We start from the raw sequence: 20,472 nt of genomic DNA on the forward strand, positions 1-20,472 counted from the left end.
AAATGTCCCAGAGATCTGTGCTGTGTTTCCCTTTGCTTTCCAAAAACTTTCATTTCATTCACATATTTAGATTCTTCCTCGAATGTCTTCCCCCGTGGTTGTGCCATGCATTGATGTAATTACCAAAACCGGCGGGCCAGTTATGACAGACATATGATAATTTCTCGCGGGCCGGATATAATTTCCTTGAGTTTGACCCCCGTGCAGTAAACACTGACACATGCACATAAATGAGATAAATAACGTAAGCGTTTAGTTTATTTAATAAAAGAGCACGTGTTCAATGCAACACTGATACCGCTATTAGTACTCGGAGACGTGTTATTCGTAAAAAATGCACGCATAAAGTTGCATTCAAATTTATATATTTTTATATATGGCTCTCAAGGAAATACATAAAAATCTATTAGCGGTTCCTGTTTGCAGTGTACCAATGGATGTACAAACAACAATGTTCGATTACTTTTATACTGAAGAAAACTTCTTCTCAAGGAAGTGTATTTATGGAGATAACGATACCTGTGGAAGTGTACGTCACACTGAACCACAGTGAATCTTTTCTTACCACCCTCCCCCTGTTATGTCTTTACCTTCCGTTACTGTGACCTCAGTGCAGGTGACGTATGTTTCTTCAGGTGTGCTGACCTCACAGGTGTAGGTTCCCTGGTGCTCCGGCTTCAGGCTGAGCAGCTTCAGGACTCTTCACGCGGAGAGGTCGTTGGAGACATGAGGCTTCCACTGATCCCAGACCTTCACCAGCGACTTGGAGATGGACAGGATGGGATCAGAGCGTCTGAACCTCCAGGTGAGATTAAAGCTCTGAGGGACGCCGTGAGGCAGACTGCAGGAAACTCTCACATCGCTGCCCGGAGACACCGAGATGGAAGCTACAACAAAGAGCAAGAAGATTTTGTAAAGTTTATCCACCACAAGTGAATGGGGGTAACATTTCTAACTAATAGATATCACCATGACACTTCTGCAGTTCATTACTTACATTAAGACAATTATCTTTTGTATTACAAGTTTTCTGAAATCTTATGTTTGAATATGCAAATGAGGCATTATCTTATTAAATATGTGCTGATTAGCTAATTAGTCAAAGGTTTGTACAGATTCTGGATCTGTCTTTGTATCACTCCATAAATCACTAACTCCTGTCAACACACAGAACTTAGTGCATCTCCTGCATGTAGTGAGTGTAGCGTGTATAACATGAGCTGTGAGTGACACCAAACACACACTGTTTTCTTTCCACTTGTCAAAATCAACCAGTGCAAGAAAAACAATGTTGGTGCCTGTAGTGTCTCGCCTTAACTTTCTTTACCTTCATGTTTCAGGAAGGCCGTTCTTTTGTTGGTGTCGCCGGTTACACAACAAATATAAGTCTGATTCGTGGCGTTGTTACCCCTCAGCAGGAGCGAGCTTTGAATGTCGTAGGAGCCCAGATGGTTGGTCTGGATCTGTGTTTTTTTCTGGAGGAGTTGAGTATGAGTCGTTGGATCTGTAGACCAGGTGAGCTGCGGAGCCGGAAAGATACCTTCAGCTCTACAGGTGACTGAATCCCCGGTTCCACTCAATGTCGACCTCCTGGACCGGAGCTACGAAACATTAAAGATAAAGATGTTAGACCTGAAGTCGTTCCAGGTGAGAATCTTGAAGACCCGTGTCCTTGTGCAAACAGCAATACAGTGACAAACCAGATGAGCACGATCAATCGAACAATCTTTACAGCTGCCTGCCACCTTTACAACCAGCGAGATGATTCCAGACTCGTCGGTTCGCGGCCTGGTCATGGTGATGCAGAAGTATTTTCCCTGGTCGTGCGGCGTGACGTTTCTCAGCAGCAGCGTTGCGTTGCCCTCCAGGACCTGGTCTACGTACAGGCCGGTTCTTCCTTTGTACTTATCGGCCGGCGAGTTGGAGCCGACCACGAAGCTGGTGTTGCCGTAGCGCGTGCAGCTCACCACGGCTTTCCTCTTGTACCACATGACCCTCGCACCTTTCCCGTCAGATTGAAACTGACATGGCAGAACACATTGTTCTGAACTGACACAGGTGACGGTGAACTCTGCAAGCAGAACACATTCAGGAATTTAAATTCTGTCCACTGGGTTTTGAGCTACACATTTATTGTATTTTTTTCAGTTTAATTTATTAAAATTTGACAAGCTAGGTCATTTATAGAACTATTTAAAAGTACAAGGAATAAAAGAGGGTTTGTGTCGTTTAGCAGTCGTTGGCGTTAGGAAATAACCACAACAATACAGTTCACCAAGTTAAACACGTCTCTTATTACTGTTTTATCAGAGGGCTGTGAACGCCTCACTCACCAACTCTAGCAGAACTCTGCAGAACCGTCAGGACCAACACGAACACGACGCTGCTGATCATCCTCTTGAACCTCCTCTGATTAAACTCCACACTGTACTGTGCAGGAAGTGTTTACCCACACAACTCATCAAACTGGTCAGACTGGTGATATGACGAGGAAGGAAAGAAATTAAACACCTGGGGGTGGTACAGCTCAGGTGTCACATATTTCTGCAGTGTTGTCTCTTCTATCACAGTATTTCTGCAGTGTTGTCTCTTCTATCACAGTATTTCTGCAGTTCGGTGTTTCTCTTCTATCACAGTATTTCTGCCAGTGTTTTCTCTTCTATTCACAAGTATATTCTGAAGATATGTCTCTTTCTATCACAGGATTTCTGCAGTATGTCTCTTCTATCACAGTATTTTGCAGTGTTGTCTCTTCTATCACAGTTTTTCTGCAGGTTGTCTCTTCTATCACAGTATTTCTGCAGTGTTTCTCTTCTATCACAGTATTTCTGCAGTGTTTTCTCTTCTATCACAGTTTTTGCAGTGTTTCTTTCCTATCACAAGTATTTCTGCAGTGTTGTCTCTTATACACAGATTCGCAGTGGTATGTTCTTCTATCACAGTATTTCTGCCCCAGTATGTTACTTCTATCACAGTATTTCTGCAGTGTTTTCTCTTCTATCACAGTATTTCTGCAGTGTTTTCTCTTCTATCACAGTATTTCTGCAGTATTGTCTCTTCTATCACAGTATTTCTTGCAGTCTGTTTTCTCTTATATACAGTATTTATGCAGTATTGTCTCTTCTATCACAGTATGTTGCAGTGGGTTTTCTCTTTCTATCACAGTATTTCTGCAGTGTTTGTTCTCTTCTATCACAGATTTCGCAGTATTGTCTCTTCTATCACAAGTATTTCTGCAGTTGTCTTCATCAAGTTCGTGTTGATTCTACAGCAGTATTGTCTAGAGTGTTTCTCTTCTATCACAGTATTTCTGCGTATGTTATTTGAATTGTTTTCTCTTCTAATCACAGTATTCTGCAGTGTGTTCTTCTATCACAGTATTTATGCAGTGTTTTCTCTTCTATCGATGCAGTTATTTCTATCAAGCAGTTATGCTGTCTCTTCTATCACAGTATTCTGCAGTGTTTCTCTTCTGATCACAGTATTCTCATTGTTTTCTCCGATTCGTGTTGTCCTTTCTATCACAGTATTTCTGCAGTGTTCTCTTCTATCACAGTATTCTGCAGTTTGTCTCTTCTATCACAGTATTCGGCAGTGTTTTCTTTCTATCACGTATTTCTGCAGTGTTTCTCGTCTATCACAGTATCTGCAGTGTTTCTCTTCTATCACAGTATTTCTAGCAGTGTTTTCTCTTCTATCACAGGACAATCATGAATTTCTGACAGTATTGTCTCTTCTATCACGTTATTTCTGCAGTGTTCTTCTTTTATCACAGTATTTCTGCAGGTTTTCTCTTCTATCAAGTATCTGCAGTATTGTCTCCTCTATCACATAATTTGTGCAGTTGTTCTCTTCTACACAGTATTCTGCGTGTTGTCTCTTCTATCCGATGCGTAGTCTTATCTGATTCTGCAGTGTTTTCATCGTTTCTGCAGTTCCTCTACAAGTTAATTTCTGCAGTGTTTTCATCGTCTATCACCGATTTCTGCAGTTGTCGTCTTCTATAACAGTATTTCTGGCAGTATTTCGACTCTCTATCACAGTATTTCTGCAGGTATGTCTCTTCTATCACAGTATTTTCTGCAGTGTTGTCTCTAATCCGTATTGCTCAGGTATCACAGTATTTCTGCAGTGTTTTCTCTTCTATCACAGTATTTCTGCAGTGTTGTCTCTTCTATCACAGTATTTCTGCAGTGTTTTCTCTTCTATCACAGTATTTCTGCAGTGTTTTCTCTTCTATCACAGTATTTCTGCAGTGTTTTCTCTTCTATCACAGTATTTCTGCAGTGTTTTCTCTTCTATCACAGTATTTCTGCAGTGTTGCTGTTATCAAGTATTTCGCAGTGTTTCTCTTCTATCACAGTATTCTCGCCATAGTTTGTCTCGTATATCACAGTATTTCTGCAGTGACTGTTTCTCTCTATCACAGGATTTCTGACAGTTTGTTGTCTCTTCTATACAGTATTTTGCAGGTATTGTCTCTTATCATAACGTATTCTGCAGTATGTCTCTTCTATCACATATTTCTGCCAGTGTGTCTCTTCTATCAGTATTTCTGCAGTATTGTTTTACTTCACAGTATTTGCAGTATGTTTCTTCTATCACGTATTTGCGTGTTGATCTCTTCTACACAGTATTCTGCAGTGTGTCTTCTTACAACGGTTTTTCTAAACAGCTTTCTGCAGTGTATTCGTATGTCTATCACAGATGTGCTGCAGTATTGTCTCTTTTCACACAGTATTTCTGCAGTGTTTTTCTTCTATCAACAATCGCCATGTTCCTAATTTCTTGCAGTGTGTCTCTTCTATCACAGTATTTCTGCAGTATTGTCTCTTCTATCACAGTAGTTGCATGTCTCTTTATCCAGTTTTCTCGTTTCTCTTTCTACACAGTATTTCGGATGCATTGTCTGCTTTATCACAGTATTTCGCAATTGCCTCAGTATTGTCTCTAGTTCTTCTATCACAGTATTTCTGCATGTTTTCTTTCGTATACAGTTTCTGCCAGTGTTGTCTCTTCTATCACAGTATTTCTGCAGTGTTTTCTCTTCTATCACAGTATTTCTGCAGTGTTGTCTCTTCTATCACAGTATTTCTGCAGTATTGTCTCTTCTATCACAGTATTTCTGCAGTATTGTCTCTTCTATCACAGTATTCGTGCAGTAGTGTCTCTTTATCACAGTATCTGCAGTATGTTTCTTCTTTTCTATCACAGTATTTTGACTATGTTTCCACAGTATCTCGAGGTTGTTATCTTATATCACAGTATTTCTGCAGTGTTTTCTCTTCTATCACAGATCTGGTATGTTCGTGTTCAGATCAGTGTTTTCTCGTCTATCACAGTATTTCTGCAGTGATTGTATCTTCTATCACAGTATTTCTGGGCAGGGTTTTGTCTCTTCTATCACAGTATTTCTGCAGTGTTTTCTCTTCTATCACAGTATTTCTGCAGTATTGTCTCTTCTATCACAGTATTTCTGCAGTATTGTCTCTTCTATCACAGTATTTCTGCAGTGTTGTCTCTTCTATCACAGTATTTCTGCAGTGTTGTTCATTCTATACAGATTTTCTGCAGTGTGTCGCTTCTATCACAGTATTTCTGCAGTGTTGTCTCGTTCTATCACAGTATTCTGCAGCGTGTTGTCTATTCATCACAGTTATTTCTGCCAGTGTGTTTCTGTATATCACAGTATTTCTCAGGTAGTTGTCTCTTCTATACACAGTATTTCTGCAGTTTTCTCTTCTATCACAGTATTTTGCAGTTTGCTACTCTATCCAGTATTGCTATGGTTATCTATCAATTGGCAGATGTCTCTTTCTATCACAGTATTTCTGCGTATTGCTCTTCTATACGGTATTTCTCAGTTGCTCTCATCAGTATGTTCTGCAGTGTTTTCTTTCTATCACGAGTATTTCTGCAGTTTGTCTCTTCATCACGTATTCTGCATCGTTATGTCTCTCTATCACAGTATTTCTGCAGTGTTTGTCTTCTTACTTATTTCATGCATGTGTTTGTGTCTTACTATCACAGTATTTCGCAGTCTGTTGTATCTTCTATCACAGTTATTTCTGCAGTGTTGTCTCTTTCTATCACAGTATTTCTGCAGTGATGTTTCTCTTCTATCACAGTATTCTTGCAGTGTTTTCTTCTTCACAGTTATTTCTGCAGTGCTTTCTATTTCTATCACAGTATTCTGCAGTAGTGGTATCTTCTAGTAACAGTATTTCTGCAGTTGTTTTTCCTTCAGGGTTCTACTACACAAGTATTCTGCAGTGTTGTCTTCTATCCAGATCTTCAGGGTAGCTCATCCAAGTATTTCTGCAGTGTTTCTCTTCTATCACAGTATTTCTGCAGTGTTGGTCTCTTCTATCACAGATTTCTGCAGGTTGTCCTTCTCATCACAGTATTTCTGCAGTGTTCTCTTCAGCTGCGTGTCTCTCTATCACAGTATGTATTTGCAGTGTTTTCTTTTTTCCTTTCTACTCACAGTATTTCTGCCAGGTTTTCTCTTCTCATCCAGTATTCTGCAGGTGTTATCTTCTATACAGTATTTCTGCAGTGTCTCTTTCATTTCACAGTATTTTGCAGTGTTTGTCTCTTCTATCACAGTATTCTGCAGGTTTCTCTTATCACAGTATTTCTGCAGTTTGTCTCTTCTTATCACCAGTATTTTGCAGTGTTGTCTCTTCTATCACGTATGCTTTTTTTTGCAGTGTTCTCTTCTATACACGTATTTCTGCAGTGTTTTACTCTCTATCACAGTATTTCTGCCAGTGGTTCTTCTCTCTATCACAGTAATTCTGCAGTGTTGTCTTCTTATCACACAGTTATTCTGCAGTATTGTCTCTTCTATCAGTATGTCTTTTGCAGTGTGTTTCTCCACAGTATTTCTGCCAGGTTTTCTCGTCTATCACAGTATTTCTGCAGTGTTTTCTCTTCTATCACAGTATTTCTGCAGTGTTTTCTCTTCTATCACAGTATTTCCGGTATGTTTTTCCGTTCGTTTGTCTCTGTCTATCACAGTATTCTGCCAGGTTGTCTTTTCAGTTCTGCAGTATTGCCTTTATCACAGTATTTCTGCAGTATTGTCTCTTCTATCACAGTATTTCTGCAGGGTTGTCATCTTCTAATCACAGGATTTCTGCACGTGTTGTCTTCTATCACAGTATTTCTGCAGTGTTCGTCTATTATCACAGGTATTCTGTATTGTTTTACAGATGCTCGTGTCTCTTCTATCACGTATTTCATGCAGTGTTGTCTCTTCTATCCCAGTATTTCTGCAGGTGGTTTCTCTTCTATCACAGTATTCTGGCATGTGTCTCTTCTATCACAGTATTCTGGCAGTGAGTTTGTTCTTTCTATCACAGTATTTCTGCAGTGTTTTTCTTATATCAACAGTAGTTCTGCAGGTATTGTCTCTTTCTATCACAGTATTTCTGCAGTGTTTTCTCTTCTATCACAGTATTTCTGCAGTGTTGTCTCTTCTATACAGGATCGCGTATGTTTTCTCCGATTGCTGCAGTGTTGTCTCTCTACGTATCTCAGGTTTTTCTTTATCACGTATTCTGCAGGGTTGCCTTCTATCACAGTATTTCTGCAGTGTTGTCTCTTCTATCACAGTATTCTTGCAGTTGTTGTCTCTATATCACAGTACTTCTGTAATAGACATATTTCTGTACAGGATTTATACAAAATTCTTTATTCATGAATCCACAATCTACAAGACCACAGGACAACAACAACAACAACAACAACAACAAAGCCACCACACACACACACACACACACACACACACACACACACAGAAATCTCTCATGTGAAAAACACACTCTTAAGGTTTACAGGAAAGTTGTGGTTCGTTATAAAACATCATCGCTAACAGGAACAAGCTGATTGAGAAATACATTTTGTAGCTGCAGGAGTGTAAGTATTTAGATCACAATGCCCTTCCTTTCTTTTTTACCACAGTGAACCACTAGCTGGTAGCAAAGCTTCATTCATGAAGTACTGTGGCTGATGAGTTTAACACTCCTTATCTGAAACCAGAGCCCCAGCAGCCTCTGTGAGTCTACTTTTATTACTTCTTCACCGTTTAGTATTAGGACACAAGTTACAGCAGGAACCAGCTGCTCTGTGCCGCAGCCTCCCAAGAAAATCCCTGCAAAGCATATTGTGCTGCAGAGCCTAAAGGACACACAGCTGGAGCATTAAAGGTCTCGTTCACGAGACTCTAAATGTATAAAAGTCTGCACTCAGTTGAGCTCAGAGCAGAACTTCCAATTATTACAGCAACTAATTCTAGGGTGGTTTAGGGCTTGATTTGGGTTCCTCCTCTACATTCGAGCTTTATAAGTACATCCTATCTCTCCATTATTTATGTTCTGTGTCGTGCGCGGAAAGAGAGAAGGAGGGCAGATGAGAATATAGAAGGAGAGAGATAGAGAATTAGATAGAGATATGGAGGTATTGTATATTGAGTGAATCTTGGGACCTTTGTGTAGAGAGCGAATGAATGACTCTTTCCTTCCTTGTCCTCTTGTCCTTCTTTCCGTCTTCTCCTTCTTCTTCGCTTCTTCTTCTCCTCCTCCTCCTCTTGTCCTTCTTGTCCTTCTTCTTGTCCCTTCTTCTTCTCACTCCTCCTCCCTCTTCTTCTCCCTTCCTTCTTCTCCTCCTCCTCCTCCTTCTTGTTCCTTCTTGTCCTTCTTCTTGTCCTTCTTCTTCTCCTCCTCCTCCTCTCCTTCTTGTCCCTTCTTCTCCTCCTCCTTCTCACCTCCCAACCCTTTTGATGAGAAGTTCAGTCAGTTGCAGACAAAATTAATTAATTCATCACCAAAACATAAAAACGTAAAACTCAAAACAATCTCTCATTTATTCTTCTTCAGTAAAAGCTTCTGCACAGCGAGATAAACCGTCACAGTAATCATAAAATTAATTTAGTGTAATGTTTCATAGCATTCCTTGAATAGAGATGGTTTACTTACTCGTGTCGTTCATTAGGGTTTAGCTCTCCTTGAGCTGAAATGTCCAAAACACAATAGACTGTTCAGATTTCATCATTGAGCAGGGTAGAAAACAAACCAGAGTGACAGAGAAGACGTCGCGTCACGAGGACGACGTGTCACGAGGACGTCGCGTCACGAGGACGACGCGTCACGAGGACGTAGTGTCACGAGGACGTCGTGTCACGAGGACGTCGTGTCACCTCATTTTATGGAATCACTTTCATTTTTAAAAGCATGCATGATGTTAGATGATAGAGAAACTATCTCCAGGAAATAAACTTTACAAACAACTTGTTTCTATCTTTCAACTGAGGAGAAAGTTGAATTGATTATTTATGAATTAAATTCTTTACATTATGCGATGTGCAAATGTGCAGAGACTTGACTTCAGTACATTTGGCTGTAAATGACGACAGTGTTCTGCTTGAGTTCAGCTGCTGATGTTTACTTACAGTTTAGCTGAACCATTTCAGCTGATGATGCTTCGCTGTCCTTTTTCTTTCTTCTTCCTTCCTGAATCTAAAAGACATTATCATTAGAACAAAGTACACACACACAATAAGTTAATAAGTGGAGGCAGAATTATTATAATTATCATTTACCTTAGTACTGTACCTTTTTTATATATTTATATAATGCAGAGCCACGATTATTATTATTGCAACAACCAAGATAGAAACAACCGATCCGACTGCAATGGCTGCAACATCCGGAGTGTCTGAAAATGAAAAAGATTTAATAATTAATCTATCAAACAATCTTTTACAGGTGCAAAGACATTGATTCTATTTATATTCAATTTCATAAGTCGCTCAAGAAAGACACAAAAAGTCAAACTGTGTTACAAGAAATGTAAATACTTTGTTCATTTTATAAACTTATTTAGATATCTTCTTATGTTTAGTTTCTTGCAGGGTTGTGCAGGAGTGTTGACCTCTGTGGGATCGATGCTTCATGAGTTCATGACGCACCTACACACCCATCTACACACACATCTACACACACACCTACACACATCTACACCCAACATATACACAAACAGCTACACCACAAAGAGACACACACCCACACAGCACACACATCACAAACACCCACCACCGACAACACGAACAACCTACCCACGACAACGACCACCACAGGAACGACACAACGCCAACAGCACAACCCACACGACACACCTAGCGACACACTAACCCGACACAACAGGACACACACAGACACAACACACGACACGCCGACACACGAAAACACTACGACCACATCTACCCAGCGACACCGACACACACACCGACACAACTATCGACACCACAAGCGACACACACATCGAACACACACAGCTACACACAGGCACCACACACACCGCACACAACACGACACACACACGACACCCACACGCTCACACAACCGACACACACAGAGACCCACACAACAGCGACCACACACCGCACACACATGCCGACACACAACACCACACAGCACAGCCGACACACACACACGACACGACACACACGACACAACAAGCGACACAACATGAACGACACACACAGCGACACCGACAAACACACAGAACACAAAAAAAAAAAAAACAAAAAAAACACAAGAAAAAAAATAAACAAAACACTAAAAAAAAAATACACACAAAACAAACACACTAAAACACACACCTAACAAAAACTACACACACATACACACACACATAACAACACACAAAAACCACACACAAAACAACACTACACAAAACTACACACAAACCTACACACACACCTACACACACCTAAAAAACTACACACACACCTACACACACAAACACACTACAAACAACACACCCACCTACACACACACTACACACCACCCACACACCTACAAACACCTACACACACCTACACACACACCTACACACACACCTACACACACACCTACACACACACCTACACACACCTCAGCACAGTGAGTAACTGCTCTGTCTGTAATGCACAGCCATGTTTTTCTCATGACAGCAGTTCTTGTTTACGTACCTTGACTTTCCTTTATCTTCAGAAAGGTGTTTGTAACGTTCGTCTCCTCAGCATCACTGAGCTCACACGTGTAGATCCCCTCTTGATTAGAAGATAAGTTGTGTAGCGTGAGGCTGCCTGACTCAGACACACTCTTCACCTGCTGCTTCCACCCCTCTGAGACCGTGTCGGCGTCCCCGGTCCTGTGCAGGATGATGTGACTGTGGTTGAACCTCCAGATGAGGCTTGTTCGTGCAGTGTTTGAAGCAGCGCAGGGGATTGTTGCTCCATCCCTGGAACCATTGATAGAAGCTGAAATAATACAACACAAAAATGAAAACAAGTCATAAAATATCTGATATTTCTTCTCAGAATTTGGTTCCCGATTCAATCTTCTTAGAAACACTTACTTGGTTTAAACAAAGTGGCTTTCCTCTTGCTGCTGCGGGTGCTGACGGTGCAGCTGTAGTCCAGATCCTTCACTGAGTCTCTCAGAGTACTGCTGATGTTGTAAAGCTTCTCTTCAGTCAGCTGCACTGCTGGTTCGTCTGTGATGTTGGACGGAGGGTTGGTGGACCAGGTGAGCTGAGGTTCTGGGTAGATCCCGTCTGAGCTGCAGGTGGTCCTGTCTTCTACCTGCTGAATGTCGACTTTACTGACCGGAGCTGGAAAGAAAAAGTAGCATTTTTGAAGTGGTGATGATGGAGACCTGATGGTCTTTGAGGCTCAGGCTTCAAATGACCTGCAAATCAAACTACTCTAACATATCTTCATTATGTCTCCAGGACCTTAAAGCTCGGCTTTTATAAGAGTAACATTTTCACAATCAAAAAGCTTTTACAGCAATATGATCTATCATTCCTTAAATGTTATTACTAACTACATTTAGGGCAATTAAAAAGCTATATTGAGCCCGCAGACGGCATCAAACTTTAACAGAATGAAGTTTAACTTCTCCTCACGTATAAATACAGATCACACACACATCTGTTATTGCTTTGTATTGGGTTCAAAGAGTAGTTTCTTTGGTATGGTGTATAAAGTAATTAAAATAATAAAGACGGGTGTGTTATGTGCTATTAATGCTCATACTTACTAATAAATGCAACATTGATCTATTTTACCTTCAGAAAGGTCTGATTTGCTTTATAAGGTAAAATGTATAGAAAAATATATATTTTAACAAAAGGTTTAGTAAAGTTATTTGGACATTCATGACTTTCTTTTTAAAATGTCACTGTCTTCACATTTACTTGTAAACTGCACAGAACGTTTCTCACAAACTGAGACCAGCTTGACTAGCAGAGGTGCTAATCTACTGATGACCTTGTTCTCACAGCCTTGAATGAATCTGCTCTTCCTAGGAGTAAAAACATTATCAGCCAGGTGTGTGTGTGTGTGTGTGTGTGTGTGTGTGTGTGCGTGTGTGTGTGTGTGTGTGTGTGCTGTAGCTGAGACAGCTCAACACACAGCCTGCATTTACTCTGTAAAACATGTTAAGTCTTTAAAGTCCAACTTAAATTATAGTGTAAGTGTAAGACAAAAAGTCCAAATGTCGTCACAGCACCAAACACTTTCCGTCTTATGTGCTAAGTGTGTGTTCACACGGAACTGAGTAACTTAGCAAGATGAACATTCCTGTGCATCTAATAATAATAATAATAATAATAATAATACATTTTATTTGGAGGCGCCTTTCAAGACACCCAAGGACACCGTACAAAATACAGGAGATAAAAACGGCAGCAGAACAATGAGAGGGAGAGCAGACAAACAAAACCACACATATAGTGTCGACATGAGACACATGATGATCCCCATGGGGGTGTAGAGGGGTCAGAAACAGTGACTAGAGAAAGAGCTCTGTTTGTATTGTGTTCAGCTCTCTATAATAAAGCCTAATTTGACTGTTGACTGAGAACAACAAACTTCTTTAGCTTTATTTCAACGGTGGATGAGTTTTAAATGTTGCAGAGAGGAATAGTACAAGAGCTTGCTGCGAGTATCCCCACAGCACAAGTTTACTACATCTGCTTGTGGTCTAATGCATTACCTTCGACTGGCAGTTAATAACAAAGGAGCATTGAGTGCAACTCCTTCATGAGGTGAAGAATTACAAGAGTTTAATTACAAAGAGAAACCTGCAGTGTAACCACGTTAGCACTTGCTAACTTAATGTTTGTAAATAAACTTCATGTTCATGCAATTTGACTTTATGTGATTCGTAAAACTTTGAGTTGGGAAAACTTCAGTTATGCTTCTCAAGTTCTGAAATGATGACTGGATATTTAAAGTTAACATATTTGTATGCGTTTCTCTTACTGTGCACGTTTAAGGTGATGAATGACTCCTTATTGTCAGCGATGGTGCTGGTGTAGCACTGATAACGACCTTGATCCTGAATCTTCACCCCTGTCAGCTGGAGTGATGCATTTCCTTTGGAGATCTGGTCCTTGAACAGTGACGTCCTGCCTGTGAATTGTTGGTTCTGATTTTGGAACTGGTTTTTATTGTGGTAGTAGGAGTGGGCTTGAGTTTCTCTTGGTGTCAACTGAATCCAGTGGATGACCACCTCAACACCAGCCTGAAAACGGCACGGTAAGATACAGCTCTCCCTTAAAACACAGTCCACACCATCTGTAACAACACCAGGTGAAGAAACATCCATCAATGTTCAGTTCAGAGAGAAGTGAGCTTCTTTCAAAGCCTCATTATTAACTCTTTTTAACCGTATAAATCTAATTCACTGATGTTTGTCGGTTTGTTGACACGGAGTCGTTGGTTTCTACTGATATATATATAACTGTGTGTCGTCTGCATAACAAGAGAGCGATACATTATGTTACTGAATAATGTGACCTGGCATCACAATAATAATAATAATATGTATAATAACAAGCATATTATTAATAGCCTTTTAGTGCAGTGAGTTCACTGCACTAAAAGGCTATTAATAATAATTAATAATATTAATAATCAGAGCTAAAATAACGATCTAAAAGATACTAAAATGTTACTTCAAGCTGTAGGGTGTATTGAGAAAAATCTGTGTATTTAATAATAACAGAGCTTCCTCTTACATTACACATTTTCATTGATACATTGTAAAATATACTTATTAGTGCAGCTTTAAAATGAGAAAAAGTATAGCAAACATTTAAAAGTCAGGAAAATCAAAACACTCTTTGGGCTGAGAAGGAAGCCGGTTAGGTTGGCAGTGAGAAGTGAAATATGTTTTTTGGTTGGTTAAGGTGTGATTAGTTAAATCACCTGTCCATCTAGAATGCAGATTAAAAACAAGCCAATCCTAGTTTAGCCCCGCACCCTGGTCTGCGTCCAGCGGGAAGTGACAGTGCAGTTCTTTCTTTTAAAGAAGAGACTTAGCAGAGGTCGCTGCGTGTAAATTATTTGGGAAACATAATTGATGTGATTTCCTTCGCCACAAGTTTCTAAGAGCATCACCTCTTAAAAGACACCCTTGGTGAGTTTTGTCAGAACATTTGATTTAAATGTATTAAAAGAGTTATGCTATATTAGCCGCGGCTAACCATTGCTAATGTGTTAGAATAGTTTTGTGTGTGGATTTCACCTTGTTTTGCCGCCTGTTGGGCCATATTAAAGTGTAGCTGACCACAGCTAAGTTTGTAGTTCTATTTATTGTTTTATAAATATAAAAGTAAAGCTAACTAGCTGTGTGAAATAAGATGAAGAGATGTAGTAATTGACATTTAATTGCATTTATGTGTGGATTGATACGACTCTTGGCTTTGTTGTCAAGGTCGGGTCTTTTTGTGAGTCTTGAAAGATTCTGGATTGTCTGCAACGCGGCCTCTCGTCCTTGTTGTGGTGCTGGTCTGGTGAGCCACCATGTGAGTGACCAGAAGAGAGAGAGCGAGAGAAAGAGAGACTTTTACATTACACCTATCTATCATATCTCTTTACTTTAGCCTTTTAATGGTGATATATATGGCTCTGATAGTTTAAAACATTTACAAGAATGGTGTGCCAATGTTATTTCATACTATTTTATCTGCTATTTTATACTATTTTAATTCTGCTATTGTTATAATGGTACTTCAGACTCATGTACATCAACACTGTGATTATTGTTCTGTAAATGCTCTTATTCTAATCTGTACTAATAGTTATGTTTTTGCTGTGAAGCACTTTGAGCTGCAATTCTTGCATGAAAGGTGCTATACAAATAAAGCTTATTATTATTATTATTATTATTATTATATTATTATTATTATTATTATTATTATTATTATTATTATTATTATTATTATCTACGACGGTGGTAGGACAGTAGATTTCGTGTTTTTTTCACAACCTGCGTGGGATCTGAACAGGTTTTACTGAATGTTCATTAGTTCTAAATGATTATTTGATTGTATTTATGCTGAATTGATGTTGAAGAGTTCTAATTGTTATAGAAGTGTTGTTATATTAGTGATAAGACATTGAGAAGAAACAAGTCCTTGTTTTTAAAATGAGAGAATAAATCATTTACATTTAATCGTGTGTCTTGTTCACCATTTCTACACAATATCCATTTTCTCCTGAGCAACCTAGTATCTTCTCATGCACTGGCCCATAGTTAACATGTATCCACTGATTTGTTGATACAATTCTGTGCTCAGTATTCTGTACTAGTGTTACATAATGCATTTAAGTGACAAGGAAATAAAGAAATGTGTGTGTGTGTAGGAATGTTTAGGAATGTGTTCTAGCAGGCTGAGCAACATTCCAGTTACGGCAAAATGAAGCTCTTAATCTACTTCAGTTTCATTTTATTGTTTCACAAATAAATTCCTAGGCTTCAAAGGATAAACACGTCACGCTGGACCACGAGGGCAAAGTTCAGAGTACGACTAGAACTAGACCCTCAGTTTCTACATGTTAGCAAATGATTAGCTTGTTATACGATTTCAGTCGAAACGTTGATTCATCCACATCAGAAAAGATATTCCTCACTGATCTCTCGAGGTATACACAGTATGTAGCTGTGTACGTAGTGTGCTGAGGTCTTTAGAGATGTATTCCTTCGCACAGTGTGAATGTATTTTAGTATCACAAATTAAACTGAATCTGACTGAAGGACGATATCTGAAAACTTTGACTTAATACCGAAACTATCTGAATGTCTCTGGTCTGTCTTTAAGTTTACACTGGAAGAAGATCAGAGGGGCTGTGAACGCCTCACTCACCTGCTTTGGTCGAAGTCCACAGAAAGGTCAAGAACACAACAAACCCGACATTCTTGCCCAGAGCCATACCCCGGTAAATGTTACTCCGCAAAGAATGTGAAAGCAAAGCTGTCTGAACAGCTGAGGCTAACTTTAGACTGACTGCATCTATCAGGAGGGTGTGTGTGTGTGTGTGTGTGTGTGTGTGTGTGCGTCAGCAGGATAAGATTGTAGTTCTGTCAAACATTAACTGATTCAAACTCAAAACATTTTTTCCGACCATGACCTTCTTTTGAATTTTAATAATAATAATAGAGGACACAGCTTCATGCTTGTTTGTCAGAATTAAAGCCAAACTAAAATGCATTTCATTTTATCAATCAGCAAAACTTCATTACTCACAATTCAAATATGTTGGGAGTGAACATAAGAGCTTTCGTTCATAGTCAGCAGTGTATTACTCACAGCTTTAACGATGAATGTTTTAATCTTGAGTCCCAATAGTTCAGATTGTTGCTTGCTTTACTCACTAATGCTCTTAATACCAGTGAACCAAGACTTCAGGTTCAATGAGCACAAAGGACTTGTGCGTGGGGAGATGTGGAAGCTCCTGTGAGGGGGAGTTGCAGGAGGGAAGATGGGAGTGGCTGAAAGAAGGAGCTGAGAGACTCAGACAGACCAACACATCGTGCACAGTACATTACTTTTTTGTGACATACTATAATATGACTATTTTAAATGATTTGTTTATGGCATACAATACTATGGAGTTTTTGTTTTTTGAGATTCTTTATGAAACTTTTATGGCACACGATGCTATGACATCATTTATTACATCATTTATGACATACTCTTATATGACTTTATGACATTTCTTCAGGCCTCGTCTATTGGTATCGGCCTTCCAAACAGAACAACGTAAGGCTGTGAGTTCAATACCCGAGCTGCCACCATTGTTCCCCTGAGCAATCTACTCAACCCCAAGTTGCAGGGAGTTTTTTCCGAGTTAGTTCACTGTAAGTCACTCTGGATAAGAGCGTCCGCTAAATGACCTTTTCTTAGTGTGCCATAAATAGTTATTTATTCATGACACACCATGAGTGCAGACAGGTGTGGCACCGGTTACACAAGCTGTAAAAACAACACTTGTGGACTCTTCATGACAGATCTTCTTTTTGTAGAAATAAACGTATGTTTTCCTTATGACGGATAAAGTTGAGGGGTCCTCAGGTCACAGGCAGCCCGTTCTAAGGGACAGAGCCTTAAGAAAAGCAGCTGATTTAAGGCAAAGTGCACCTAATCTTAACTCCCATGAGGGACAAAGCCACTTCAACTCTTCTACCAGTAGTCCTGGAGACTGTGTGGTGAGCTACAGGTCTCTGCGAGTGTGAGCTGAGACCCTCTGTGATGTGTAATCTAAGTGGAAGAAACTTAGAAAGCTTTTACCTGTTGCTTGAATCAGAGGGAATCAATAATTCCCTCTCAGCTGGTGGTGATCCGGTCACACCATGGAGCACTGAGAGCGTGCTGCAGGTTGAGAATGCCTGAGAGCCTTACTTCAAGATATTATATTTTGAATGATCACCTCCCAATTAAAACATAAATAAAGACATTTACCAGGAAATTAAGTGTTTGACAGTCAATATTTGTTGACATCAGAAAAAATACTTCTGCTCGAAGGCACTCTTGGGCCCAGTATGAACAGGACTGTAGTTGTATATCAGCGCTTCTCTCTCCTTCTCCTCAGATTCAAATCTGTGAAAGTTCTTCCTGGCTGTAAGTAGAGAAAACAATAAGGATCCATCATGCAGCTACTGACCTTGTGATTAAAGGACCAACAATAACCTTCATACCTTCACTGACAAAGAATTCAGCCATGTAGAAGGTGATCTTCACCGCTGATGAAGAGTGTGGAATGTAAGACCTCGTCCATTCAAATGAATTTTTCTCTGGATGCCACTGTGTCCCGTAGATTGGGTAATCATAAGCTGCAGAGAGGTACGGGGACGAGAGAGGACTCATTAAACAAAGTTCCCTCCAGCATTAAGCTGTAAACTTGTGATGCTGCATCGTAACCACCTTCCACCGTCGACACAAACTCTGTGTTTCCATCCGTATTTGTGGAGAGAACTTTGTAAAGGTTTTTCAGCTCCTTGTTTGTGTTATGAGTCTGAAAGGAACAAACAGAGACGTTAGTTACAATGCACACAAACTACTCGCTGCTTTCTATGTTCTTAGATGTTCTTTTTAGATGACCAAAACTCCATTGTGGTGAAATATGAGCCTTCTTCCCTCCTTTGAACTCGTGTTCAAGGAGGGAAGAAGGATCATATTTCACCACAAACCCGTAATATTGGTGTACTCTAGCAGGCTCTTGCACGGCACTCCTTATTATATATGTTTTCTCATCATAATAGTAATACATGACGCACCGACACTGGCACACTCCACACGTGAGCGTTTGCTGTCAGAGGCTCAGATGCCAATTCTTCCATGAGTTCAGCTGGAAAGCCTTTAAACATCCTGCTGTGTTTGGCTTCTGGAAATGGGTAATAACATTATTTTTTTTATAATTAATAACACATATGCATATTATCATTGAATATTTAAAGAGGTTATTGTTAAGAAGGTGCATTGTTGTCCTGTAAATAAGACTATACATTGATGTTGAGATCTGCCGCGTGTGTAAAAAGAAGGTGATGTAGAGAATGGGTTTAAACCTCTGAGGTCTCCGGACATTTTCTAAATCTCATCTTAAATTCACCTTTCAAGACAAAGCCATACCATTAGTGAAGTCCAGCGGTAACGCCACATCTCTTGTGTTGGTACGTGACAGTAAATTATTTCCACTCGTCAAAACGGTCAGCTGCTCATATCCAAGACAGGTGCCCCACACAGGAAAATAGTCGCCTCTCTTGTTTGCCTGAAACATCACATAAAGTCTGCAGCATAATTCCACATCAAGACACTAAAAGCTGGTTATTAATACTTTACACTTTTACCTCAATAGCAAGGTCATAAAGGATTTTTGCAGCTCGTTGATACCCGGATGAGGTGATGTTGGCAGATCCGCCGGGATAAAGGATCCTGCTCACATAGGAACTGAGTCACGACTCGCAAAGACACAAAAGTTCTTTTTTTTGCAAAGATAAATGCTAAATCTTATATTCCTATAACGTTCTTATTTATCTGAGACTTACAGCAGTTGCTGGTGTATCAGTCATACACATAGCAGAGGTATGTAAAAGTCTTGACAACCACAGACAAATTGCATTTCTAAATAACCACATAAATATATCTTGTAATTATTCATTATTCATGAGGCTTTAACTGCTGCTATATTATAACACATTTACCCATTAATGGAGTTGAACAGTGTCTTATACTCCTCTGGTGTCTGGTTAATCCTGTACAAATAAAAAGAGGAGGTTAAAGGTTTTACTTCAAGAACGAGGAAAGATATTTGAGATAATAACTCACATGACAGGTACAACCCTCGCTCCTGCTGACTCCAGGAACTTCACATAAGAGGCAGCAATGTAAGCTGTGTGATTTGGGACGGGGGAATACAGATCTTGGGCTAGTACTCCTTTTGAGAGAAAAACAAAAACACAAAGTTTAAATCAAGCAGAATCCCCACAGGCTGAAAAATAAAGACAAAAACCGCAATTTCTTGAATGTAAACCAAACAGCACATCTCTGTATAGACTTTGTAACCATAAGCGTCTGGTTGTTTGACCATCAAGTCTACAGAAAGAGTGATTATTAGCGATGTCATTTCTTATTCTTTGTAAATAATGCTTGTCTGGAGAGCATTGGCTGAGCTTTACTTTGTAGATCCATGTCAGAGCCAAAGGCTATAACATGTGGTGTGCCTCAAGGGCTCAATATTGGGGCCTCTTTTGTTTCTCATTTATGTAAATGACATGTCGGAGTAAAATCAAGCTTTTATTGTATGTAGATTACTCTGCGTTACTGGTGGCTGGCAAAGATGTCCACCAGGTTGAGGTCATTCTTAGCAGAGAATTAGGAAATGTAAGGGATGGTTCACAGACAATAGTCACTTATGATCAGAGAGAGATCCAATGTGGCCAATGAACTAATGAGTTTAGCCTATCAAAATGTAGCTTAGCTTAATTTAGCATTGCTGTAAATAACGTAATAAACTTACCAATGATTGGTCTGTCATTTCTTTTGGCTGAAGAATAAAACAGCAGACACGTAAGAGAAATGCAAAACAAGAACAAGATCATTATTCTAAAAGTAGACATCAAGGTAAACGCAGAA

The 20,472-nt window shown here is 39.7% G+C and overlaps 1 protein-coding gene and 1 pseudogene across 1 annotated transcript; both read right to left on the reverse strand.

Moving 5' to 3' along the window:
- Positions 1-590: 590 nt before the first annotated feature.
- Positions 591-2,394, reverse strand: LOC115025404 (butyrophilin-like protein 2; annotated as a pseudogene).
- Positions 2,395-17,840: 15,446 nt separating this feature from the next.
- LOC115025756 (gamma-glutamyl hydrolase-like) lies at positions 17,841-20,456 on the reverse strand. Its single transcript, XM_029458220.1, has 9 exons — positions 20,357-20,456; positions 19,666-19,774; positions 19,542-19,592; positions 19,188-19,272; positions 18,970-19,108; positions 18,618-18,724; positions 18,265-18,355; positions 18,039-18,173; positions 17,841-17,959 (listed from the first exon to the last, which is right to left on the reverse strand). Exons 1-9 carry the CDS (start codon positions 20,454-20,456, stop codon positions 17,841-17,843), a joined length of 936 nt encoding a protein of 311 aa, XP_029314080.1.
- Between the last annotated feature and the right edge of the window lie 16 nt (positions 20,457-20,472).

The sequence above is a fragment of the Cottoperca gobio genome, chromosome 20 (assembly GCF_900634415.1).
Source record: "Cottoperca gobio chromosome 20, fCotGob3.1, whole genome shotgun sequence".
NCBI classification, from domain to species: Eukaryota; Metazoa; Chordata; class Actinopteri; order Perciformes; family Bovichtidae; genus Cottoperca; species Cottoperca gobio.